The sequence below is a fragment of the Enhydra lutris genome, unplaced genomic scaffold (assembly GCF_002288905.1).
Source record: "Enhydra lutris kenyoni isolate GAN:26980312 unplaced genomic scaffold, ASM228890v2 scaffoldscaffold60, whole genome shotgun sequence".
NCBI classification, from domain to species: Eukaryota; Metazoa; Chordata; class Mammalia; order Carnivora; family Mustelidae; genus Enhydra; species Enhydra lutris.
Genome location: NW_019154144.1, coordinates 8,038,348 through 8,061,509, shown reverse-complemented (window position 1 = coordinate 8,061,509; position 23,162 = coordinate 8,038,348). Strand labels below are relative to the sequence as shown.

General features: G+C 37.2%; 1 protein-coding gene across 1 annotated transcript in view; it reads left to right on the top strand.

Moving 5' to 3' along the window:
* LOC111158575 (spermatogenesis and oogenesis specific basic helix-loop-helix 2) overlaps positions 1-23,162 on the top strand; it is a 50,222-nt gene that overhangs the window by 25,041 nt on the left and 2,019 nt on the right. The window contains exons 7-9 of the mRNA XM_022520696.1: positions 17,009-17,156; positions 17,306-17,397; positions 18,117-18,238. Coding sequence (XP_022376404.1) covers positions 17,009-17,156; positions 17,306-17,397; positions 18,117-18,238 — 362 coding nt within the window. The remainder of the gene's footprint in view (positions 1-17,008; positions 17,157-17,305; positions 17,398-18,116; positions 18,239-23,162) is intronic.

Genomic DNA, 23,162 nt, shown 5'->3' with positions numbered 1-23,162 from the left:
CAGGCTTCTTACATGGCAGCCCAGGGCTCCACCGTTCCAAGAGACAGACAGAGGAAGCTGCCACTGTCTTAAGGCCTGGGACCAGAAACAGGCTTGGTTCTATTTCTTCCATATGGGGTTGGTCACAACAGTCACAGAATTATCCCGATCTAAAGGAAGGGTACATAGAACCTTACCTCTCAGTGGGAGGAATGTAAAATAATATTAATCCCCTAGAGCTGAAAAGGGGGGTTGGTGATAGACTTGGTATCCCTAAGTAGATAGAAGTTTATGGATTCTAGAACCAGGTGGAACATCTCTTCTACTGAAAATGGAGAGAAGGAGCTAAAGCTAAATGTGAATAAAGATGAATCTTTTAATGGGGGCCAGAAAGGAAAAGGACGTTGAGTAATTTCTGCCAAATGGCCTCCATTTCCTGCTGAAGATCAAAGGAAAGGTGGGTTTGGGGCTTGGTGAGGTAGGCTGGTGGATGGGCTAGTTTGGTGCAAAAGACCCTCACTCACATGTTTGCTGCTTTGGCTGAATGAAGGCTTAGGTAGGGTCTGCTGGCTAGTGCTACTGCATAGATTTCACTGATCTGCACTGACTAAGAAAAATACAGTGCAGTATTTTTAAAGCTATATATTATGGAATTCTAAGATTTTGTTTTCCATATTTTATTTGGTGATATTAAATTTGTGATATTTCTAAATGATTGCAATGGAAGGATATTGGGAGATGCTACCTCTTTTATTTTTCATGTTGAGATCTAACAGTGAAAATCCTTTACTGGTCCTCCAAACTTCTGTGTTGTTTGTATTTTCTTCATTTTAATGGTTGATGAAAAAACTAAATGGTTGATGAACCACTCATCTACCAGACTAAAAATATGCTTTGGAAAGTGTATACCCCTGCAGCATAATTTAAAGAATTAGAAATCTTTGTCCCCCCATCCCCCCAAAAAGCTGTAACCGGAGTGCCCCATCTTCCCCTTTAGAGATTTGCTTGAAAGATACCAGAAAGTAAAGAATCCATCCCTAATTATTTTTTGCCTTTTCCTCCTCTTAACCCTTATGATGATGCCTGTGAATCTTAAAATGGATGCTTCTAGTCTGTTTCCTTTCCTCCTTCTCCCAGTCAGCTGCTTTACACACGCTTTTCTCTTGTCTTACTCCCAGTGGTGTTTTTGCATCAAAAGGTAACACGATGTTGACTAAGGTTGAGGAGATAATGGTCCCAGCTGGTGGTTTTGAATATTTGCATTTAGGAAGTTCTTTTTAAAACAAGTATAATAATTCTGTTTTCTTTATCAGAACAGACTAATAAAAATTGGCTACCTCATTCTAATATTCTTGGTGAAATCCCTTTTGTTATATGTCTTTTAAATACATTAAATATGTTTTCATCTTGTTAAGGTATACTTTTCAGAGTGATTCCAAGCCATGGTTTTGTTTGTGTGTCCATGAATCTGAAATGATGGTAGTTTAAAAATTTGGGGGGATGTCTATTCACTTGGAAAGACATGAAAGCGAGCTTTGCTATGGTCTCTCACAAAGGAAGGCTTTTCCAGGACTGAGCAAGTCTGAGGAATTCAAGGAAAGTAGAACAGGAAGTTTCCAGAGGGCCCCAAATCCGATCTGGCCAAAAGGCTTCCCTCTGTGAGTTTTCATTTGCTTGAGACACATTTGTGCAGAGGAGAAACCCAAGGACTTAGTTTGGACGAGATCTTTGGCCTCAGATCCCTTACAGCCACTGAGAATCACTCAACTAGGGGAGAATGACTGAACTGGTTCTTTCCTGACTTATTTGGAATGGATCCTAACCAAGCTGACTGTGGGCTACTGTGATAGATGACAAAGACCAAACATGCCCTTTGACAGGTCCTTGTCTATTGCTGTTCCATACACAAAGGAAAAAGAAAAAAAGCAGGACCATATGGAGTCTCTGGAGCCTGTTACCCTGTTCCTTTGAGCCAACATCTTCAAAGTTTCACTAACCATTTCCTCCTCACTCTTTTTTTCTGTTTTCTTTTAGTTAAAAAAAAAAAATCATTGTATAATTAACATAAAGGAGATTTGATGAAGTTAACCTACAATGAAATCTTCAGTGTATGTTTTTTTTAAATCTCTTTGGTTAAGTGCTCATCTTTTGTCTATCTTTCTACTGGGTTTTTCTGTTTTTTTTTTTTTTTTCTTATTGATTTTTAAAAATTCATTGTGTATTCTGGATATATGAGCCTTTTGTCAAATATATACATTGCAAATATCATCTCTCAGACCATGTGTTGAGATATATATATATATATATATATATATATATATATGCTAATACATAAGACTTGAAAGAAATTCTGCTCCCAAGAGGTCACTTTGGGTTGTGTCTCACTCAAAGGATGAAATTTTAATCTCTTTGATCCACTATCACTTAAAGATACAGGTCTCCTATTTTCCCTGCCCTGTCCTAATCTCAAGTTCCTAATCTTGATGTGAAAGCCAGAAAGATTTGAGAAGCAATGAACAAGGCTAGATCTATAATGTTTGCTAATACACTCTCTAGTCTCAGGAATATTTGAAAATTTAGAATAGAGTTATACTTAATTGATACTAGAAGATTAAATTAGTGTCTGTAAGAGGTAAGTTACATGTGTTTAAGTGTATGGTTTGATGAGTTTTAAAGAGATGGTTTGTTACCCACTGTTCCCAAGAGGAGGGGGTATTATCATGCCATTCAGGGCTACATAGGGAAGCACCAGGGTTGGTCACGAGGCAGACGAATGGATATACTCCTCTAAACCACAACATTTCCATTATATTAGAATGTTTCTTTGTGTATTAAGCATGTCTTTTTATTCTGATTTTTAAAAAAGATTTACCCATTTATTTGACAGAACGAACAAGAGAGAAAGCACTCAAGCAGGGGGAGCAGCAGGCAGAGAGAGGGAGAAGCAGACTCCCTGCCAATTGGAGAGCCCAAGGAGGGACTCAATCCCAGGACCCTGGGATCATGACCCAAGCCAAAGGCAGATGCTTAACTGACTGAACCACCCAGGTGGTCCTATTGATGGTTTGACATCAGGGAGCTTACTGACTGTGGGGAGACTGCCCATCCCACAGGTAGCTAGTTTCCAGAGATCGTAAAATGACTTGCCAGTGAGCATGCCTTGCATATGTACAAACTGACCCATCCAGAGAACCCTCCATCCCAGAGCCTGCTGCAGTGATTCAAACTAGCCAGTCCTAAGCCTGCTTACCTACCTTGCCTGCTCCTTCTCTCAGAAACCACAATAAAGTCTCTTGCTCTTGTTTTCTTCTGACTCATTCTACCTCCTAACTGCCCCTAGTGCTTTCCTATGTGGCCCCGTGTGGTGTGAAGTGGCCCCTTCCTCTTGGGAACTGTGAGTAACAAACTGTCATTTCAACGGCAGCCATCTCCTGATCTGTTGGCCTTCCCGTACCTGAATAATAATAAAACTTGCATTTTAAATTACCTCATGCTGGGGCACCTGGGTGGCTTAGTCGTTAAGCGTCTGCCTTCTGCTCAGGTCATGATCCCAGGGTCCTGGGTTCGAGCCCCACATCAGGCTCCCAGCTAGGTGGGAAGCCTGCTTCTCCTTCTCCCATTCCCTCTGCTTGTGTTTCCTCTCTGTGTTTCTCTCTGTCAAATAAATAAAAATCTTTTAATAAATAAATAAATAAATAACCTCATGCTCTTTCCTGGTCTATCCTCTGCCATCCCCTGGAGGCAGCTACTGTTCTGATTTCTGTCACTATAGATTTGTTTTGCTTCTTCTAGAACTTTATGTAAGTGGAACCCTCAATATGTACAGTTAGGTCTGGCTTCTTTCGGCCCAGCAGATGTTTTAAGATTCATTAACATTGTTGTGTACTTTAGTGGTTTGTTCCTTTTTATGGTGGAGGAACATTCCACTGTGTAAATACACCGCCCTTTGTTATTCATTCCCTGGGTTTTATCTACGAAGAATAAAGCTACTGTGGGGGAGCCTGGCTGGTTCAGTCAGTGCAGCATGTGACTCTTGATCTCAGGGTCCTGCGCTTATTAAAAAAAGAAGAAGAAGAAGAAAACTACCACGAACATTCTTTTATATGTGTGTTTTGTGAACTTAGATTTCCATTTCTCTCAGAAATAGGGTTGTGTACCACAGGTTTGGTGTATGTTTCTCTTTTTTTAGGAGACTTCCAAGCAGAAACCTAAAATAGTAGCACCATTTTGCACTCCCACCAGCAATATATGAGAATACTAGTTGCTCCCTATCCTCATCAACATTTGGTATTGTTAGTCTTTTCCATTTCAGTCATTCTCATGGCTGTGCAGTGTCATCTCATGATGATTAATGAGACTGAGCAGCTTTTTGTGTGCTTTGGGCCATTTGCGTATCTTTTTTTTTTTTTTTAAAGATTTTATTTATTTATTTGACAGAGAGAGATCACAAGTAGACAGAGAGGCAGGCAGAGAGAGAGAGAGAGAGAGAGGGAAGCAGGCTCCCCGCTGAGCAGAGAGCCCGATGTGGGACTCGATCCCAGGACCCTGAGATCATGACCTGAGCCGAAGGCAGCGGCTTAACCCACTGAGCCACTCAGGCGCCCCTGCGTATCTTTTTTAATGAAGTTTGTGCAAATCTTTTGCCCCATAAAAAAACCTTTTGCTTACTTGTGTTTTTGTTATTGAGTTGTCGGCGCTCTTTCATATTCTGGATTCAAATCCTTTGTCAAGCTTATGTCTTGAGATATTTTCTAGCCTGTGGATTACTGTTCATTTTTGTGAACTGTTACATCTTTTGATGAGCAGAAGCTTTTAAAAAACTTTGATGAAGTCCAATTTATCAATATTTTAAAATATGTACCATATTTTCTCTATCCTGTGTTAGCAGTCATTGCTAATGTTGCAATTACAAGTTGCAATTACATGTGCTTATGTTGTCTATAAGACATTTTAAAGTTTTAGTTTTTATGACTATTTATCTTAATTTTGATGCACGGGATGAAGTGTTGAGATTGTTTTCTTTCAGATGGAGATTTTCAAAATTTTATTGAAAAAACTTTCCATTCTTTGGTGAATTGCTTTAGTACTTTCATAAAAATCAATTATCATATAACTATCAGTGTATTTCTAGATTCCCTGTTCCACTGATCTGCTTATCTATCCTCTCCTCTAGTATTATATGTAATGATTAATGTAGCTTTACTATTCTCAAAATCAGATAAAGTCCTCCAACTATGTTCTTCATTTTCTTTTTTAAAAATATTTATTTTTTTGACAGAGATCACAAGTAGGCAGAAAGACAGGCAGAGAGAGAGGGGAAGCATGCTCCCCGCTGAGCAGAGAACCTGATGTAGGGCTCGATCCCAGGACCCTGGGATCATGACCTGAGCCAAAGGCAGAGGCTTTAACCTATTGAATCACCCAGGTGCCCCACTGTTCTTCATTTTCAAGTTGCTTTAGATATGAAAGGTCCTTTGAATTTTCATGTAAATTTTAAAATAAGCTTGTCAATTTCTTCTTTTAACAAATCCTACTAAGATATTGATTAGGATTGTGTTGAATCAGTAGATCAGTTTGGGGAAAAATTGATGTTGAACAGTATTGATTCTGGCAGTCCATCTCTCCATTTTTAAAGGCCTTTATTTCTACAGTGTTTTGTAGTTTACTAAATTTATTTCTGAATGTTTGTCCAGTTTTAAAAATTTTGCTTAAGGATTTTTTTATTCATATATCCAAAATTTTCATAACTAACATCAGAATTAAATTTATTTTGTATGTTGACCTACTGTCCCATGATGTAGCTTTATCTGTTAATCACTTCTAGTCATTTTTTGTGGATTTCTCACATACCCAATTATGTCATCTGTGAATAAAGATGTCTTTTTTTCCAATCTTTGTGGCTTTTATTTCTATTTCTTGCCTTAATACCCTGGCTAGGTTCACCAGTTTTTTGGTTTTTTTTTTTTTAATTAGTTGTGATGAAAGTGGCATCCTTGAGGCACCTGGGTAGCTCAGTCATTAAGCAGCTGCTTTCGGCTCAGGTCATGATCCCAGGGTCCTGGGATCAAGCCCGCCTTCGGGCTCCCTGCTGGGCGGGAAACCTGCTTTTTCCTCTTCCATTCTCCCTGCTTGTGTTCCTTCTCTCGCTGTGTCTGTCTCTGTCAAATAAATAAATAAAATCTTTGGGAAAAAAAAAAAAAGAAAGTAGCATCCTTGCTTGTTTACAATATTACAGGGGAAGTGTGAAGTCTTTTACCATTTCTTATGACGTAGGCTCTATTTTTATATATGCCTTTTATCAGCTCAAGAAAGTTTTCTTCTATTCCTATTTCAGGTTTTTATCATGAATGGATGTAAAATTTTGTCAGTGTGTTTTCATTATTTATTAAGATGATTATAGATGTTCTTTTTTTTCTGTTAATGTATTGGTTACATTGATTATTTTTAAATTCTATACTCTGTCTTGATATATTCTCTTATTGCTAGATTTGGTTTGCTGATATTTCATTAACAATTTTTATATCTGTGTTCATGAAGGTTATTGGTCTCTAATTTTCTTATGTCTTTATTGAATTTTGGTATCAGGTAAATGCTTACCTCATATAATGAAATAGAAAGTCTTTCTTTCTTCTTCTGTTTTCTGAAAGAGTTGTGTAAGGTTGATGGGTTTTATAGAATTCAACAGTGAAACTATCTAGGCCTGGAATTTTCTCTTTGGGAAGTTTTAATTAAAAATTCAATTTCTTTACTAATTATAGGACTAGATTTTCTATGTTTTTCTGCTCAGTTGCTTTAATTTATGTCTTTTAAGAAATTTGTCTGTTTAACCCAAGGTGTTAAATTTATTGAATGACTTTTTGTCCATAATACTGTCTTATAATCCTTTTAATGTCTATGGGTCTCTGATGATATTCCTTCTTTCATTTCTGGCATTGATAATTTGTACTTGCTTGCTTTTTTTTCTTGATCAGTCTGACAAGGGGTTTATCAGTTTTACTGACTTTTTTCAGTGAACCAAATTTTTATTCATTGATTTTCTGTATTATTTGCCCATTTTATATTTGATTCCACTCTGTCATTTCCTTTTTTTTCCCTATATTTTGCTCTTTTTTCTATTTTCTTAGGTAGAAACTGAAATAATTGATTTTAACCTTTTCTTCTTTGTTTTTAAAGATTTATTTATTTTAGAGAAAGAGAGAGAGTTGGGGGGGGTGGTTAGGGAGGGTCAGAGAAAGAGGGAGAGAGAGAAACCTCAGGCAGACACCCTGGTGAGTGCAGAGCCCAAAACAGTGCTCAATCCCACAACCCTGAGATCATGACCTGAGCCAAGATCAAAAGTCAGTCCCTTAACCAACTGAAAAAAAAAATTTTCCAAAACATATATAAAAGAATGTGTATGATAGGGCGCCTGGGTGGCTCAGTGGGTTAAAGCCTCTGCCTTCGGCTCAGGTCATGATCCCGGGGCCCTGGGATCGAGCCCCACATCAGGCTCTCTGCTCAGCGGGGAGCCTGCTTCCTCCTCTCTCTCTACCTGCCTCTCTGCCTACTTGTGATTTCTGTCTGTCAAATAAATAAATAAAATCTTTAAAAAAATTTTATAAAAAGAATGTGATAAATTTTATTGTAAGCCATTTTTTATTCATATATCCAAAATTTTCATAACTAACATCTAGAATTAAATTTATTTAACCAACCAGGTGCCCATCTTTTCTCTTCTAATAAAAGTGTTTAAAACTATAAATTTCCACTTATAAAAGTTTTTTCTTGTAAGTGCTTTAGCTGCATCTCATAAATTTTGAATAAATTAGATTTTCACTATCCTTTAGTTCCTTTAGTTCAAAATATTTTTCTCATATTCCTTGTAATTTTTTCTTTGACCACTGATTGTTAAAAGTGTGTAATTTAATCTCCAGATGTTTGGAGATTTACCAGGTATTGATTTATAATTTAATTATATTATCACCTGAGCATATATTCTGGAGGATTCTGTCTTTTGATATTTTCTGAGCTTTGTTTTATGGCCCAAAGTATGGTCACTCTTGAGTATTCCATGTGCACCTGAGGAGAATATGTATTCTGCTGCTTGGGGGAATAGTGTTCTAGATATTAATAAGGTAGAATTGGTTAGTGGTATTTTTCATATACATTCTGTATCCTTATTGATTTTTCTGAGAGTTAAAATCTTCAGTGATGACTGTAAATTGCTCTATTTTTTAATTCATTCTGTCAGTTTTTGCTTCATGTATTTTGACGTTGTTAGTTGCTTGTCTTCTTTTTATTTTACCTTTTTTTAAGATTTTATTTATTTGAGAGAGAGAGAGAGAAGAAGCATAAGTTGGGGAGGGTCAGGAGGGAACGGGAAAGGGAGCAGGAGACTCCCTTCTGAGCAGGGAGCCAGATGCAGGGCTCAGTCCCAGGACTCTGAGATCATGACCTGAGCTGAAGACAGAGGCTTAACCTACTGAGCCACCCAGGTGCCCCAGTTGCCTCTCTTCTTAATGAATCGACCATTTATCGTTAAGAAATGATAAGCTCTAGTTATTTATGCTAATACTGCATCTTAAAATCTACATTGATATTCATATAGCTTTCTTATGGAAGCATGGTTTTTTATAACTGAAATATGTCTTTATATTTAAAGAGTGCCTCTTGTAAACAGCATCTAGTTGAATCTTATTTTCCTTTTTAATTTGCCCATCTTTTTAAATTTTTTTAAGATTTTATTTATTTATTTGACAGAGAGAGACACAGTGAAAAAGGGAACACAAGCAGGGGGAGTGGGAGAGGGAGAAGCAGGCTTCCCACTGAGCAGGGAGCCCAAAGTGGGGCTCCATCCTAGGACCCTGGGATCATGACCTGAGCCGAAGGCAGACGCTTAATGACTGAGCCACCCAGGCATCCTAATTTGCCCATTCTGACAATCTCTGCTGTCCAATTGAAATGTTCATTTGATTTACATATAATTACTATTAAGTTTGACTTCAGGTCCATGATTTTTCTATTTGTTTTCACTAGTTCTATCTGTTTTCTTTTCCTTTTTTCCCCCTCATTGGCTGCCTTCTTTTGGATTAGTCAAGTGTGTTTTGCTTTCCTTTTTATCTCCTCTATTGACTTTTGAGCTAAAATTATTATTTTTAATAACTAAAATTAATAATTTAATGTTGCTCTAGGGTTATAATATGCACCCTTAACTTACCATAGCCTACCTTGATTTGACATTATGACACTTAATATACAATAGTATTTTTCTATTTACCTTCTATTTTTGTTATTGTTGTCACATATTTTACTTTTACATAAGTTATCAACCCACATTTTTATTATTTTGCTTCAAAGTCTAAGCTATTTTTCCAGTTATCTTTTGCTATGTAACAAATTGCCCTAAAACTTGGTAGCTTCAAATAACAGCCTATTCATCATATCTTACAATTTTATGATTTATCAATTTTAGTAGAACTTGATACTGTGATTCTTCTCTACATGGTGTTTACTGTGGTGTTTAGCTGGCAAATCGCCTATCCAGAGTGCCAAGCCATCTTCATCCACATGAGTAGTCTCTTGGTGGGGGGTGGTTGAGATGTTGGGCACAGATGGGTTGCTCTCTTTCCCTGTAGTCCCAGCATCTCCCCGCATGGTCACTCCAGCAAGCTAGACAGATGTCTTCCCTAATGGCTCAGGGTTTAATGAGACCAGTGTAGAAGTTACGTTTTCCTAAATGCTGGTCCTAGAACTGTTGTAGTCACTTCACTGGGCATCTTCTGATTAAAGCAGGCCCAGGCCAGCAGAGATTCAAGGGGAGGGGAAACAGACCCTACAAATTTATTGAAGAAGTGGTAAATAATATTCAGTCATTTTAATCTGTAACTATTGGATTTTTTTTCTTTTAGCTCAAATTTTAGATTTATTTATTTATTTATTTATTTTAAATTTTATTTATTTATTTGACAAACAGAGATCACAAGTCGGCAGAGAGGCAGGCAGAGAGAGAGGAAGGGAAGCAGGCTCCCTGCTGAGCAGAGAGCCCGGTGAGGGGCTCAATCCCAGGACCCTGGGATCGTGACCTGAGTCAAAGGAGAGGCTTTAACCCACTGAGCTATCCAGGTGCCCCTATTTATTTATTTTAGTAAAAACAGTAACTTTACTATTTACAGGGTTATTTCTGAGTGGCAAAAATTCTCTTTGTGTCTTTTCTGTATTACCTTGTTTTTTCCCCTCTGTATTCTCCCATTCAGGCTTGGCTGCCACAATCAGACAGGTAGAAAGTATGAGAACACTTTGTTCTTGCATCTGTGGTAGAAACCTCAGCAGCAGACATAACTGCTCCAGCTCTGTCAGAAGCCTACTTTTGGGTTTTAAGATATTAATAAATTAGAAGTAGATCAGCCATACTTATTATATCTGATATCCACCATTTCTTTTGGTAAAACATACTTCATCAGGTATTATTTCCTAACAGTAAATCATGAAATAAGGTACTTTCACAAAAAAGATGACTCGGAGATTTTGACACCAGCAGACCTGCAGGGTAAGAGAGCTAAAGGATATTCCTTATGCTAAATGGAAATGATAACAAATGGAAACTTGGATGTTTAGGAAGGGCTGAATAGAATCAGAAATGATAAATATGTGAATAAATATTAGAAAACAGACATTTTCCCTCTATATTTATATAAAATGCTTCAGACTGTTGTACATGAAAATTACAGCATTACATTATGTGGCTGGTAATACAGTTGACTCTTAAACAACACAAGGGTTAGGGGCACTGATAAGCCGTGCAATCAAAAATTTGTGTATAACTTTTGACTCCCCCCAAAACTTTTAATTACTAATAGTGTACTGGTGACCAGAAGCCTTACCAATAACATGAACAGTTGATTAACACATGGTTTATATTATATATAATATATATTATATTCTGTATTCTCATAATAAAGTAAGCTAAACAAAAGAAAATATTATTAATAAAATCATAAGGAGGATAAGATACATTTAAGGTACTATCCTGTATTTACTGAAAAAAATCTGTGTATAAATGGACACATGCAGTTCAAACCCATGTTGTTCAGGGATCTACTGTTCATATAGATGTAGTACATATGACAACTATAGCATGAAGGATGAGTCGGGTAAAGGTACTTACATGATTATAGCATTCATGTATTTTATGGGATGTCATAAAATTTTAACTCTAAATAGACTGTAAAAAGTTACTTATTGTAATCCCTAGGACAACCCTAGACCAACAAAGAGATATGCAGAAGACAGCTTTGAAGCCATTAAACAAATTAAAATTGACTTTTAAAAATGATTCAAAAAGAAGACAATAAGGATGAACAGAAGAACAAAAAAGCCAAAGAAACTACAGGGGAAAAAATCATAAAACAGTAGGCCATTATCCACATATAGTCAACTTATAGCACAGATTGTCAGAATGGATAAACAAACAAAAAAACAAGACCCATCTATCTGTTGTCTACTATAAATCTAAAGTCACAGTAAGGTAAATAAATAGAAAAATATATACTGTGCAATACATGTATAAGAAGACCAGACTGGTTATGTTAATACCAAATAAAGTAGACTTCAAGGCAACCAGTATCACTTGAAGTGAAGGGCAGCTTTTCGTAATGATGAAGGAATCAGCTTATTAGAATGATGTAACAGTCACAAATAGTGTGTGACTATGTAATTGAAACAATAGTTCACAGCATTAAAGATAGAAATATCAGTAAGCATTATCGGAAATTTTACATCCCTCTCTCAGCAATTGATACAAGAGCTGGACACAAAAATCAGTAAGATTTAGAAGCTGTGAACACTTTTAATCACCTTGATCTAGGAGATATTTATAGAACATTGCATACAGCAACTGCAGCAGAATACACATTATTTTCAAAGGCATATGGTACATTCACTTAGATGAAGCGTATGCTGGGGGATATAATATGTTTTGATACATTTAGAAGAGTTGAATTCAGGAGTATATTTGCTGACCACAATGAAGTTAAGTTAAAAATCAGTAAAAATTAGATATAAAGGAAAATCTCAAATATTTGAAAGTTAAAAAATGTACTCCTAAATAATCCATGGGTAAAAGAAAACTATCACACAAAAAAATTAGAAAATATTGCAAACTGAATGGTGGTAAGAAGAGAATATTTCAAAATGTGCAAGATGCAGCTAAAGCAAAGCTTATGGAAAAACACTATGGCTTTAAATGCTTATATTAGAAAAGACAAAAGGTCTAAAAATCAATGACCTAAGAGTCCATTTTAAGGAGCTAGAAAAAGTAAAATAAATTAAATCCATAGTAAGAAAAAAAATATACAGATTAGAAAGAAACCAAACTTTTTATAGATAGCATTGTTCATGTGTGAAGTCCTAAGACACCTACAAAACAACCTCTAGAACCAAACGATTAATATAGCAAGGTTACAGGACATAATGTACAGAAATTAATTATATTTTTATATATAAGCAACAAACAATTAGAAAATGAAAATTAGGGGCACCTGGGTGGCTCAGTTGGTTAAGTGTCTGACTCTTGGTTTTGACTCAGGTCATGATCTCAGGGTCATGAGATTTGAGCCCTGCACTGGGCTCCTTGCTCAGCAGGAAGTCTGCTTGAAATTCTTTCCCCCTGCTATCCCTACTGCTCCTCCCCCCACTTGCATTCTCTCTCTCTCTCTCTCTCAAATAAATAAATAAAATCTTTAAAAAAATTAAAATTAAAAATAATTACATTTATAAAAGAGTAAAAAAGCCTTATAATACTTAGGGGAAAACATGCAAAAGACACAAAGGATTATACATTGATCACTCAAAATATTGCCATGAGAAACTAAGGAAAGCCTAAGTCATGCATTATACCATAACTACAAATTGGAAGAATCATTATTGTTAAGATGTTAGTTCTTACCAAATTGAAATACAACTTTATTCAAATATAAATCATAATTCCAGTAGGATTTTTTTTGGTAAAAATTGGTAATCTGATTAAAAATGAAAAAAAATGAAAAAGACCTAGAATATAAAAGGACTTAGAATAAAAGAGTCTTGAAAAAGTAAAGTAAAACTGGAAGAAACTGACTTTAAGACAATATACAGCTACAGTAACCAGCATGTCACTCTCATAAAGGTTGACCAAAAGATCAATGGAATATAATATCCCAATATTGGATCCACACATTTGTGTTCTTTTGATTTTCAGTAAATCACCAGAACAAACTTATTGGGAAATCAAAGTCTTTTCTATAAATGGTGTTGGAATATCTGGATATCCAAATGGAAAAACAATGAACCTTGACCCCTTACTCATACCATATAAAAATTAATTCAAGATGGAGCATAGACAGATCTATACTATAAAGCTAAAACTATAAAGCTTCTAAAACAGCAGTTTAATAGAACTTCTGCAATGTTAGGACTGTCCTATATCTGTCATTGTCCACTGAAGTAGCTGCTAGTCATATGTAGTTGTTGGGTATTTGAAATGCGTCTGTTGTAACAGGAAGTTAATTTTAAATTTTATTTAATTTTAGCTAGTTTATATTTATTTAATGTCTATATTTGTATAAACCAGCTTAATGGACTGTATTAGACAGGAAAGTTCTAGAAGAAAGTGTAGGAAAATATCTTCACAAGCTGAGGGTGGGCAGCTGTTCCTTAAACATAGAAAGCAATAATGATAAAAGAAAGAGTAGATGAATTAGACTCATCAAAATATAAAACTTTTGCTATCTAAACACACTACTAAGAAAATAAATAGGCAAACCATAGACTGGGAGAAAATATTTGCAAAACAAGTATGCTGACAAAATTCTGGTATTACAGAGAAAACAGAACTCCTAAAGCTCAAGACCAAAAAGATGCAATCCAGTTAAAATAGGGATAAAATACTTGAACAGACATTGCAAAAAGGGAAATATACAAGGGCCCAATAAGCACCAAAAAAAAAAAAAAAAAAAAGGAACGCTCAACATAATTTTTTGTCATGGAAATGCAAATTAAAGCACAAGGTACTACCATGTACTCCTCGGAAAGACCAAAATGCTAAAATTAAAACTACTGACAATATTAAATGTTGTCAAGGTTTTGGAACAACAGGACCCCTCATACACTGATGATGGGAGTGTACAATAGTACTATTTTGGGAAAAGTTCTGCCAGTTTCTTATAGATTTAAAAAATTAACCTATTCTATTCCTACATTTGTTCCCAGAGAAATAAAAACATACATTCACAAAAGATGTACAGAATGATCTAGCAGTTTTCTACATAAATGACCAAAACCCAGAAACAGCTGAAGTGTTTATCAGTAAGAGAATGGATAATAAGCTGTGGGTATTTATATTATGGAATACTACTGCTCAATAAAAAGAAACAGACCACTGATAACAAACAGCCACATGGACAAATCTCAAAATTATCATGCTTAGTGAAAGAAATCGAACATATGGGCACCTAGGTGGCTCAGTGGGTTAGGGCCTCTGCCTTCTGCTCGGCTCATGATCCCAGAGTCCTGGGATTGAGCCCCACATCAGGCTCTTTGCTTGGTGGGGAGCCTGCTTCCCTTCTTCTCTCTTTGCCTGACTCTCTGCCTACTTGTGATCTCTGTCTGTCAAGTAAATGAATGAAATCTTAAAAAAAAAAAAAAGTTGTAAAAAAAAATGGCACATGCTATAAGCTTTGATTTATATGAAGTTCAAAGATAAGGGAAACTCATGGGGGATGGAAAATATCAGAAACTGTTATTACCCCTTTTGAAAGATAAGATTGGAAAGGGGCATAAGGAGCTTTCTGGAGTTGTGATAATGGTAATTAGGGGTTTTGTTACATAGTTTTGTGCAGTTGTCAAAACTTACAGAATGGTACCCTGAGGACTTGTGTATTTCATGTAACTTTTATTTGAAAATAAAATAATTCTGACTAACGATATGTTTAAGACATTAGTGCCTTAAGTTTACAATTTACTTTGGAATGCTTCAGTATAATACAATGGATTGCTGCGTGGCCAGTGGTATGAGTCATACATGACAAAGCAAGGACAGTCTGTGTTCATTATAGATTCTAGGTAGGTGCAATACATACATGTTCTCTACACGAATTCTTCTTTCAATTTTTAAGAATTAAAATCCTAAATTCTTTCAGTCTTCTGTGTGTTTGAACATTTCCTGATGAACATTGGAAAAAATATCTACTATGATTTTTTTAGTAAAAAAGTGACTTGTAACCAGCACAAATATTTGGGAAATATAAAAAATAAAAGGAAATAATAATATTTTCCATAACCCAGCCATCCAGAAATAACTATTACTTGATGATATCACTTTCAAGTCTTTTTCTATGCTTTATTTTTACTTTATTTCATGTCTATGTTCATATTTTATATACTGCCTTATATTTTATGCTTGTATCCTATAAAATATTCTGTTTTTCCCTAATAAGACTTATAGTTTTTCATTTCCACTGCCAGATAATATTCAACTGTTAGTATACTATAGCTTACCTATGTATCCTTCTATTTTGTGTGTTTATGTTGTTTTTTTCTATCTTACTAATATACTGCTATAATGGATATCATTTTGCACATTTTGCAAAAAGTTTATTCTGTGTTTTAGGTCCTTATAAGTGCAAGTACCATGTCAAGGGGTATGAAAATTTCAAAGCCCTTCATACACATTGTCAAATTGTTGCCATTTTTTCCTAGACTAGTCCCTGAGACACCTCTGTAGAACCCTCAAGCTGCTCAAAGCCCAATTAAAACACCACTGACCTAGAATATTTGGATTATTCACAGGCTATGTATCAAATTGAATTTTTTCCCCTTATGGTAGCAGATTAGGTTTATTTATTTATTTATTTATTATAATTTTTAATTTTTTTATTAACATATAATGTATTATTAGCCTCAGGGGTACAGGTCTGTGAATTGCCAGGTTTACACACTCAAATTGAAAATTTTTTTAGATTAATTTTTTTTAGAGAGACAGAGCATGTGCACACCCATGCAAATGGGAGAGGTAGAAGAAGAGAGAGGACCCCTAGCAGACTCCCTGTGGAGCATGGAGCCCAATGCAGAGCTGGTCCCACAACCCTGAGACCATGACCCCATTTGAAATCAAGAATTGGATGCTTAACTGACTGAGCTACCCAGGTTCCCCAAATTGGGTTTTTTAAAAAGGATTGATTGATTGATTGATTGATTGCCATTTTGAAGTTCAGAAGTTTTAGTGACTTGCCAAAAATTCCCGCTGGTTATTGACAGAGCCACCACTTGACCCTGTATATGTCAGGGTGCTATTTAGAAAAAAACAGGTATTAATAATGTTGGTTAAGTGAACACATCTTTGGTTAAGTGATCTACCAAAGTCTTAGATCAAAGCCTTAGATTTACATTTTCAGTGCATTTCCCTTCAGAACTATGAAAGACTTAGTTTATCAGGCAGATACCAGCCTGAATGATGTTCTCATTTGCATACTGGTTTATTTGTTCCGTTCCTACCTACCTCATGTGAAGAAAGCAGCTTTCTGATTTTTCTTTGGCTCAGAACACAGAATTACATGTAACACACATGTAATTACAAGATGCTAGTTGATCTGCTGTTGGGAATGTGGTCCAGGTCACAGTGACATGAGTATCTCCTGACTTGTCTTTGTCCGCTAGGCTTCTAGTGTGAATCACAAAAGCACTGATGCAGAGCATGCCACTAGCTCCTCTGCAGGAGGGCGCCCTGCACCGGGTCATCCCGCACAGTGCAGCAGGCCTGGGGCAAGGGAACCGGGGCGACTGTCAGCGCAGACACCGTACTTGGCAGCAGTGCGGGCAGACGCCCTAGGAAGCTGTGGTTCCAGGGGCCGCAGAGGCTGCTGTCTTATGGGGACACGGCCTTTCTGTGAAACAGAGATTAGATGGGGAGGGAGGCAGTTCCTCTGTAAACACACCCAGGAGGAAGGCTTGTTTGTCCTTGTGTACAAGGTAGAAAACGAGACTGATATTTCCTTATTTACTACAATTCTCTGCTCAGAGAACGAATCAAGTGTTGCTGTGAGCAGCTGCGTACTCTGTTGCCGTATGTAAAGGGAAGAAAGAATGACTCGGCTTCGATTCTTGAGGCAACAGTTGATTATGTGAAGTACATCCGGGAGAAAATCCCCCCAGCCATTATGGGCCAGGTATTTGACTCCAAGCCCTTGAATTTTATCCTCACACACAGTGCTTTAAAGCCACAGTTTTATTTCTTATAATTGGAAATGTATATGTGTTTGTGTATATGAAAAAATATCTGTGTCTAAATAGATCACGCACTTTCTCTCCCTCTCAGATTACGGACATACTTCAGAGCAATAGGAGGTTTTGTAAGAAGCAGCAGATGTCCATCCAGCTATCCCTCCCAGGCACGATCACGGCACAAAGGTACGATGAGGGCTCTTGTGAACTGGAAGTTGGCTTGTTAGTTTCCTCAGATGCGAGCATTAGAAGTATTGTACACAGGCACTGAACCCCCCCTCCCATAACAAAAACTCAAGTATTTATTATGAATCCTTGAACTCGGGGCTCCTGGGTGGCTCAATCAGTTAAACGTCCAACTCTTGATTTCAGCTCAGGTCATCATCTCAGGGCTATGAGATCAAGCCCAGTATGGGACCCTATGCTGGGTGTGGAATGTGCTTAAGATTCTCTCCCTCTCCCTCTGCCCTTCTAATTCTCAAGATCTTAAAATAAGGCTTTATCAGTAGTGATGGTCATGCCTGGCAGACGGACAGAGGCAGGATGCATTCTAGCATTCCTCTGTCACAGGAGGTCATGGGCCCTGAAGCCATCTGGACCTAGTTCAGTTGGGAGTTTTTAAAGAATTTGCTAGTACAAAATGTGACATGCCAAATGAATGCTTTCTTATATTAATTTATTAGAATATATAAACAAACAAAAACTGTAAAGCAAATCATTCCTCCACATCCTAAACTCATCATGTACCTGTTCAACCATTTGTTCTTATGCCAAAATTATTCATAGTGTAGGCTCTGTGTTATTTAGAACACGAATGATAAAACAATTGAACTCAGCAGTGTTCATGTAGTCTTCCTTGAGAATTGTGTAAGGTGTTTTTTGGCTTTTTTTCCTGTCCTTTTAAGGGAAAACGGTGTGTTGACAAGCACTTATTCACCTGTGAGAGGGATCAGATTCCTGACTAATAAGTGCTTGAATGTGTACTCTGTTCCTGCCTCAGGGGGCTCCTTGGATGAAACTGTGAGAGGTGAGCTCCCCCTGAAACTCTTGTGGTTGTAGTATCCTTGGCTTATGTGGTGTCCTGGGCACCCTTGCACACCTCTGCATTCATTGCTGTAGCCAGGGAAAGGAGTGTCACTAGACGATTACACCATGAGTCCTTCTGGTATACCTGCTTGAAGTACAAAAGATGGCCACAGGCATTTTTATGGTGTTATTTCAGAAATAGGACTTAAAATTGACAATCATTCCCAGAAAGCTCATCTTCTTTTTATTGGGGAATAATTGACATATAACATTATATTAGCTTCAGGTATACAACATGATTTGTTATGTATACACCTTGTGAAATGATCACCACAATAAGTCAGCTTAACATCTGTCAACAAGATTTCAATATTTTTTCTTATAACTTTTAATATCTAGTCTCTTAGCAAATATGCAGCATAGCATTATTAATTATAATCACCATGCTGTACACCCTATCAACATGACTGTTGTATTCTGTAACTGGAAGTTTTATACCTTTTGACTGGTTTCACCCATTTCATCCAGCCCCCCAGCCACCAGTCTGTTCTCTGTATCTATGAGCTCAATATTTACATGTTTGTTTGTTTTTTGAGATTCTATATATAAATGAGATCATACAGTATTTGTCTTTCTCTGTCTGACTGATTTCACAAAGCATAATGCCCTCAAGGTCCACTTATATTGTCATAAATGGCAAGATTTCATTCTTTTTTATGTGCATGTATTTATATATCTATATCTATCATATTTTCTTTATCCATTTATCCACCAATGGATACTTAGGTTGTTTCTGGCTCTTGTCAGTAATGCTGCAATGAACATAGAGATGCCTATATCTTTTTGAGTTAGTATTTTCATTTTCTTTGGATAAATACCCAGAGATAGGATTGTTGGATCATATAGTAGCATTATTTTAATTTTTTTGAGGAACCTCCATACTGTTTTCCATAGTTGCTGTATCAATTTACATTCCCACCAAGAGGCACAAGTATGTATCATCACCAACACTGATTATTTCTTGTCTTTTTGATGATAGCCATTCTAATGGGTGTGAGGTAATATCTTGTGGTTTTGATTTATATTTCTCTGGTGATTAATGATGTTGGGCATCTTTTCATGTACCCATTGGCCATTTGTATGTCTTCTTAGGAAAAATGCCTATTTTGATCCTCTGCCCATGTTTGAATCAGTTTGTTTCTTTGCTATTGACTTATAGTAGTTCTTCATATATTTTGGATATTAACCCCTTTTCAGATATATGACTTGCAAATATCATTTCCAAGACCGACATCAAGGAGCTTACCCACTATTTTTTTCTAGGAGTTTTATGGTTCCAGGTTTTATGTTTAAGTCTTTAATGTATTTTAAATTAATTTTTGTGTATGGTGTAAGATAGGCATCCAGTTTCCTTCTTTTGCATGTGACTGTCCAGTAAAAAGCTCGTCTTTCTGATAGATGAGAAGCACATTGGTGACTTTACTACGTGAATAGAATCTAAAGGAAAGGGAAGTACTCACACTAATTGAGTACTAACTATGTACTGAGCATTTAACATATCAACCTTTTTCCTCCTTCACATCTTTGCTTAAATTGCTTAAATGTCACCTTCTCAGTGAGTCTCAACTGCTCAATCAAAACTGCGTACTTTCCAGCATCATATAACGCATGCGACTGATTATCCACTTTCGCTACTATATTTTTTTCATAGCACTTATTTCCTGCTAATATTCTTTATTTGGATTTGTTCTTATAGCCTGTCTTCTCCCTAAGAAGAGATATCAACTCCATGAAGGCAGGGAATTGTTTTTGCTTCTTTTGTTCATTGCTGTATTTTTTCTTCTTTTTTTTTTAATCTATTTATTTGACAGAGAGAGAGAGAGAGATCACAAGTAGGCAGAGAGGTAGGGAGAGGGAGAAGCAGGCTCCCCACTGAGCAGAGATCCTGATGTGGGGCTCGATCCCAGGACCCTGAGATCATGACCTGATCTTAACCCACTGAGCCACCCAGGCACCCATTTTGCTGTATTTCTAGTACCTAGAACACTGACCAGCCTGCAGCTGGTACTCAAGAAACCTTCATCAGATGAGTATTTCTTCTGAAACAAATATTTACCCACTGTGAGGCATTTTGTTATTTGGGTTATAAAGTCTAGGCATGCCTGTGTACTTGTAGAAATAAGAAGATGGATAAAAGCAGAGCCGGAGTAAAAGAACACAGCTACCAGTTTGTGACTTTTCTATTCCTGATGGTTACTTTTCAGAAACCAGCAAGGCACTGAGATCCTAATCTTCATGTTGGATGCTAGATGACAGGACACCGTGACCTATCTTTTCAGTGCCCAAGTCTGAGGTCACTCTTTTGCAGACTTCCTTAAAGGGATTCTTCTCACTTACCTCAGCACCTTCCCTGTACTGGGGATGTCCTTTTCATACTCTACCTGGGGAACTCCCTGTTCATCCCTTAGTTCTCATCTCAAATGTACCTGCTTGAAAGGTGGGGGCACAAGGACAAACAAGATGCATTCTTGTTCTTATGGAGCTGGCGAATTGGTAACAGAGAGAGTCACAAAAGCACAATATGATTCTTATAGTATTTGAAATAATGTGGTAGAGGGCACGACATGTAGACATAGTAACCGCCACAGGAACAAGTGATGTTACTAGGAATGGTGACTAAAGTCAAAAGGAGAAAGAGGCCAAAAATAGAACATAGCTCTCCTTGTTCTAAAAATCAGATAAGGGGCACCTGGTGGCTCAGTCCTTAAGTGGCTGCCTTCAGCTCAGGTCATGATCCCAGGGTCCTGGCATCGAGTCCCGAATTGGGCTGCCTGCTCAGCAGGAAACTTGCTTCTCCCTCTCCCACTCCCCCTGCTTGTGTTCCCTCTCTCACTGTGTCTCTCTGTCAAATAAATAAATAAAATCTTAAAAAAAAAATAAAAATCAGATAAGATTCAGGGTTTTTATTAATCCATTTAGACCCTTCTGACTTGGGGCAGAGTGGAGAAGAAGTAAAAAAGGTTAGCCATGGGGGCGCCTGGATGGCGCTGTGGTTAAGCCTCTGCCTTCAGCTCAGGTCATGATCTCAGGGTCCTGAGATCGAGCCCCGCATCGGGCTCTCTGCTCAGCAGTGAGCCTGCTTCCCCCTCTCTCTCTGCCTACCTCTCTGCCTACTTGTGATCTCTCTCTCTCTCTCTCTCTCTGTCAAATAAATAAGTAAATAATCTTTAGGGGCGGGGGGGGGAAGGAAAGGCCCCTGAAAATGCTGTTAAAAAAAAAAAAAAAAGGTTAGCCATGAACCATGGTTAATCTACTTCAAGTATTTGTGGCTGAATATCACCCAGAATGATCAAATCAGCACAGATTAAATCAGAAAAAGGCCAGGCCACAGGCATATGCCTGTCAGTGTTACTTCTTGGACATGCAATGCTTACGTCTGTGTTCTCACTATTTATATTCTGCAGAAAGTCTGAAACACTGTTTTCCCGGTGGTAGGTTCTGGCCTCTCTGTGCCCCAGCATCTCTTGGTTTTCATCAACTAAAGCAGCTGCTCCTGGGAAGACACACAGATACTAGGGTCATAGACTTGTTCATGCTGTGGAAGACCTTGAAAGTCATTGAGTCAGACTCCCCCCACCCCATTTTAATTTTACTTATATACAGTTTTCCATTTGGAAAGCATTATTAGTCCTTCACGAGCCCAGCTAAAATAATCACTGTTCATTTTTAATGTATTTCCTTCAAGTCTTTTTCTATGTATATTTTTCTACAATAGTACTCATATTGGACACCCAATTTTGTTGCCTTCTTTTACTTAACACTGTGTCATATAGGGGTGCCTGGGTGGCTTGGTGGGTTAAAGCTTCTGCCTTCAGCTCATGTCATGATCTTAGGGTCTTGGGATGGAGCCCCACATGGGCTCTCTGCTCCATGGGGAACCTGCTTCCTCTTCTCTCTCTCTGCCTGCCTCTCTGCCTCTCTGCCTCTCTGTCTGTCAAATAAATAAATAAAATCTAACAAAAAAAATTTGTTAAAAAAAAAAACACTGTGTCATATATACTTTAATTTTTTCTTATACAGCCCTTACCACCATTTTAATGGTTTTAATGTTTTATCAAATAATTTCTAGAAAAATCTCAGCCACCCTCCAATTGCTACATTTAGTATTTGTAGTTTTATGGGGAGAGTGATTCTACATATACTATGAAAGGAAATATTTCCCCTTACATAGATTTTTTCTAATTTTGGATTTTTTCTTGGGCTGGATTCTAGGACATGTGTAATGAATGAGTTCAAGAATGTGAGCTCATTTGTAGCTCATAATGCAGTTTGCCAACTTGTTTTTGAAAGAGCACTGGAACTGTTGAGATCAGTTAAGTCCTCCAATGTCACTGTCACCAGCTAGGTCAGTAAATTGAAGGCCGGATAAGTGACATGAACACCTCAGGTCACCAGGTGTCTGCTCACATCTGGCTTTGTAACACAGAAGCACTAGCACCCAGCTCAGTGTTTAGACTTTACTAGGCTACCTTTACCTGTCCTTTCTATACATCTCTGTCCATATTTGCTGAAATGACCTTTCACAAACATTCTAGATACATTTGTATGCAAAGTGGACATAAAATTTCTTTACTTTCATTATTATCAATGTCTGATAGAAAATAAACAGGTATTCCCAATATTGCTTCAGATTACATTGCTAACATTCAGGATATATTTTAAAATCTTTTTCTGCCTTCTAGTTACTATGCAGAATATAGACATAGAATTATACAACCCACTTCATTGATAGAAAATCGACCAAACTTTGTTACTGAATAGAGTTCTACTTTGGAACATTCTTCCTTGCTTCATAGGGATGACAGGGATGGTCATGATTTTGATTATGATGAAAGCCACACCCACACAGAGGCGCTCGCGCACAC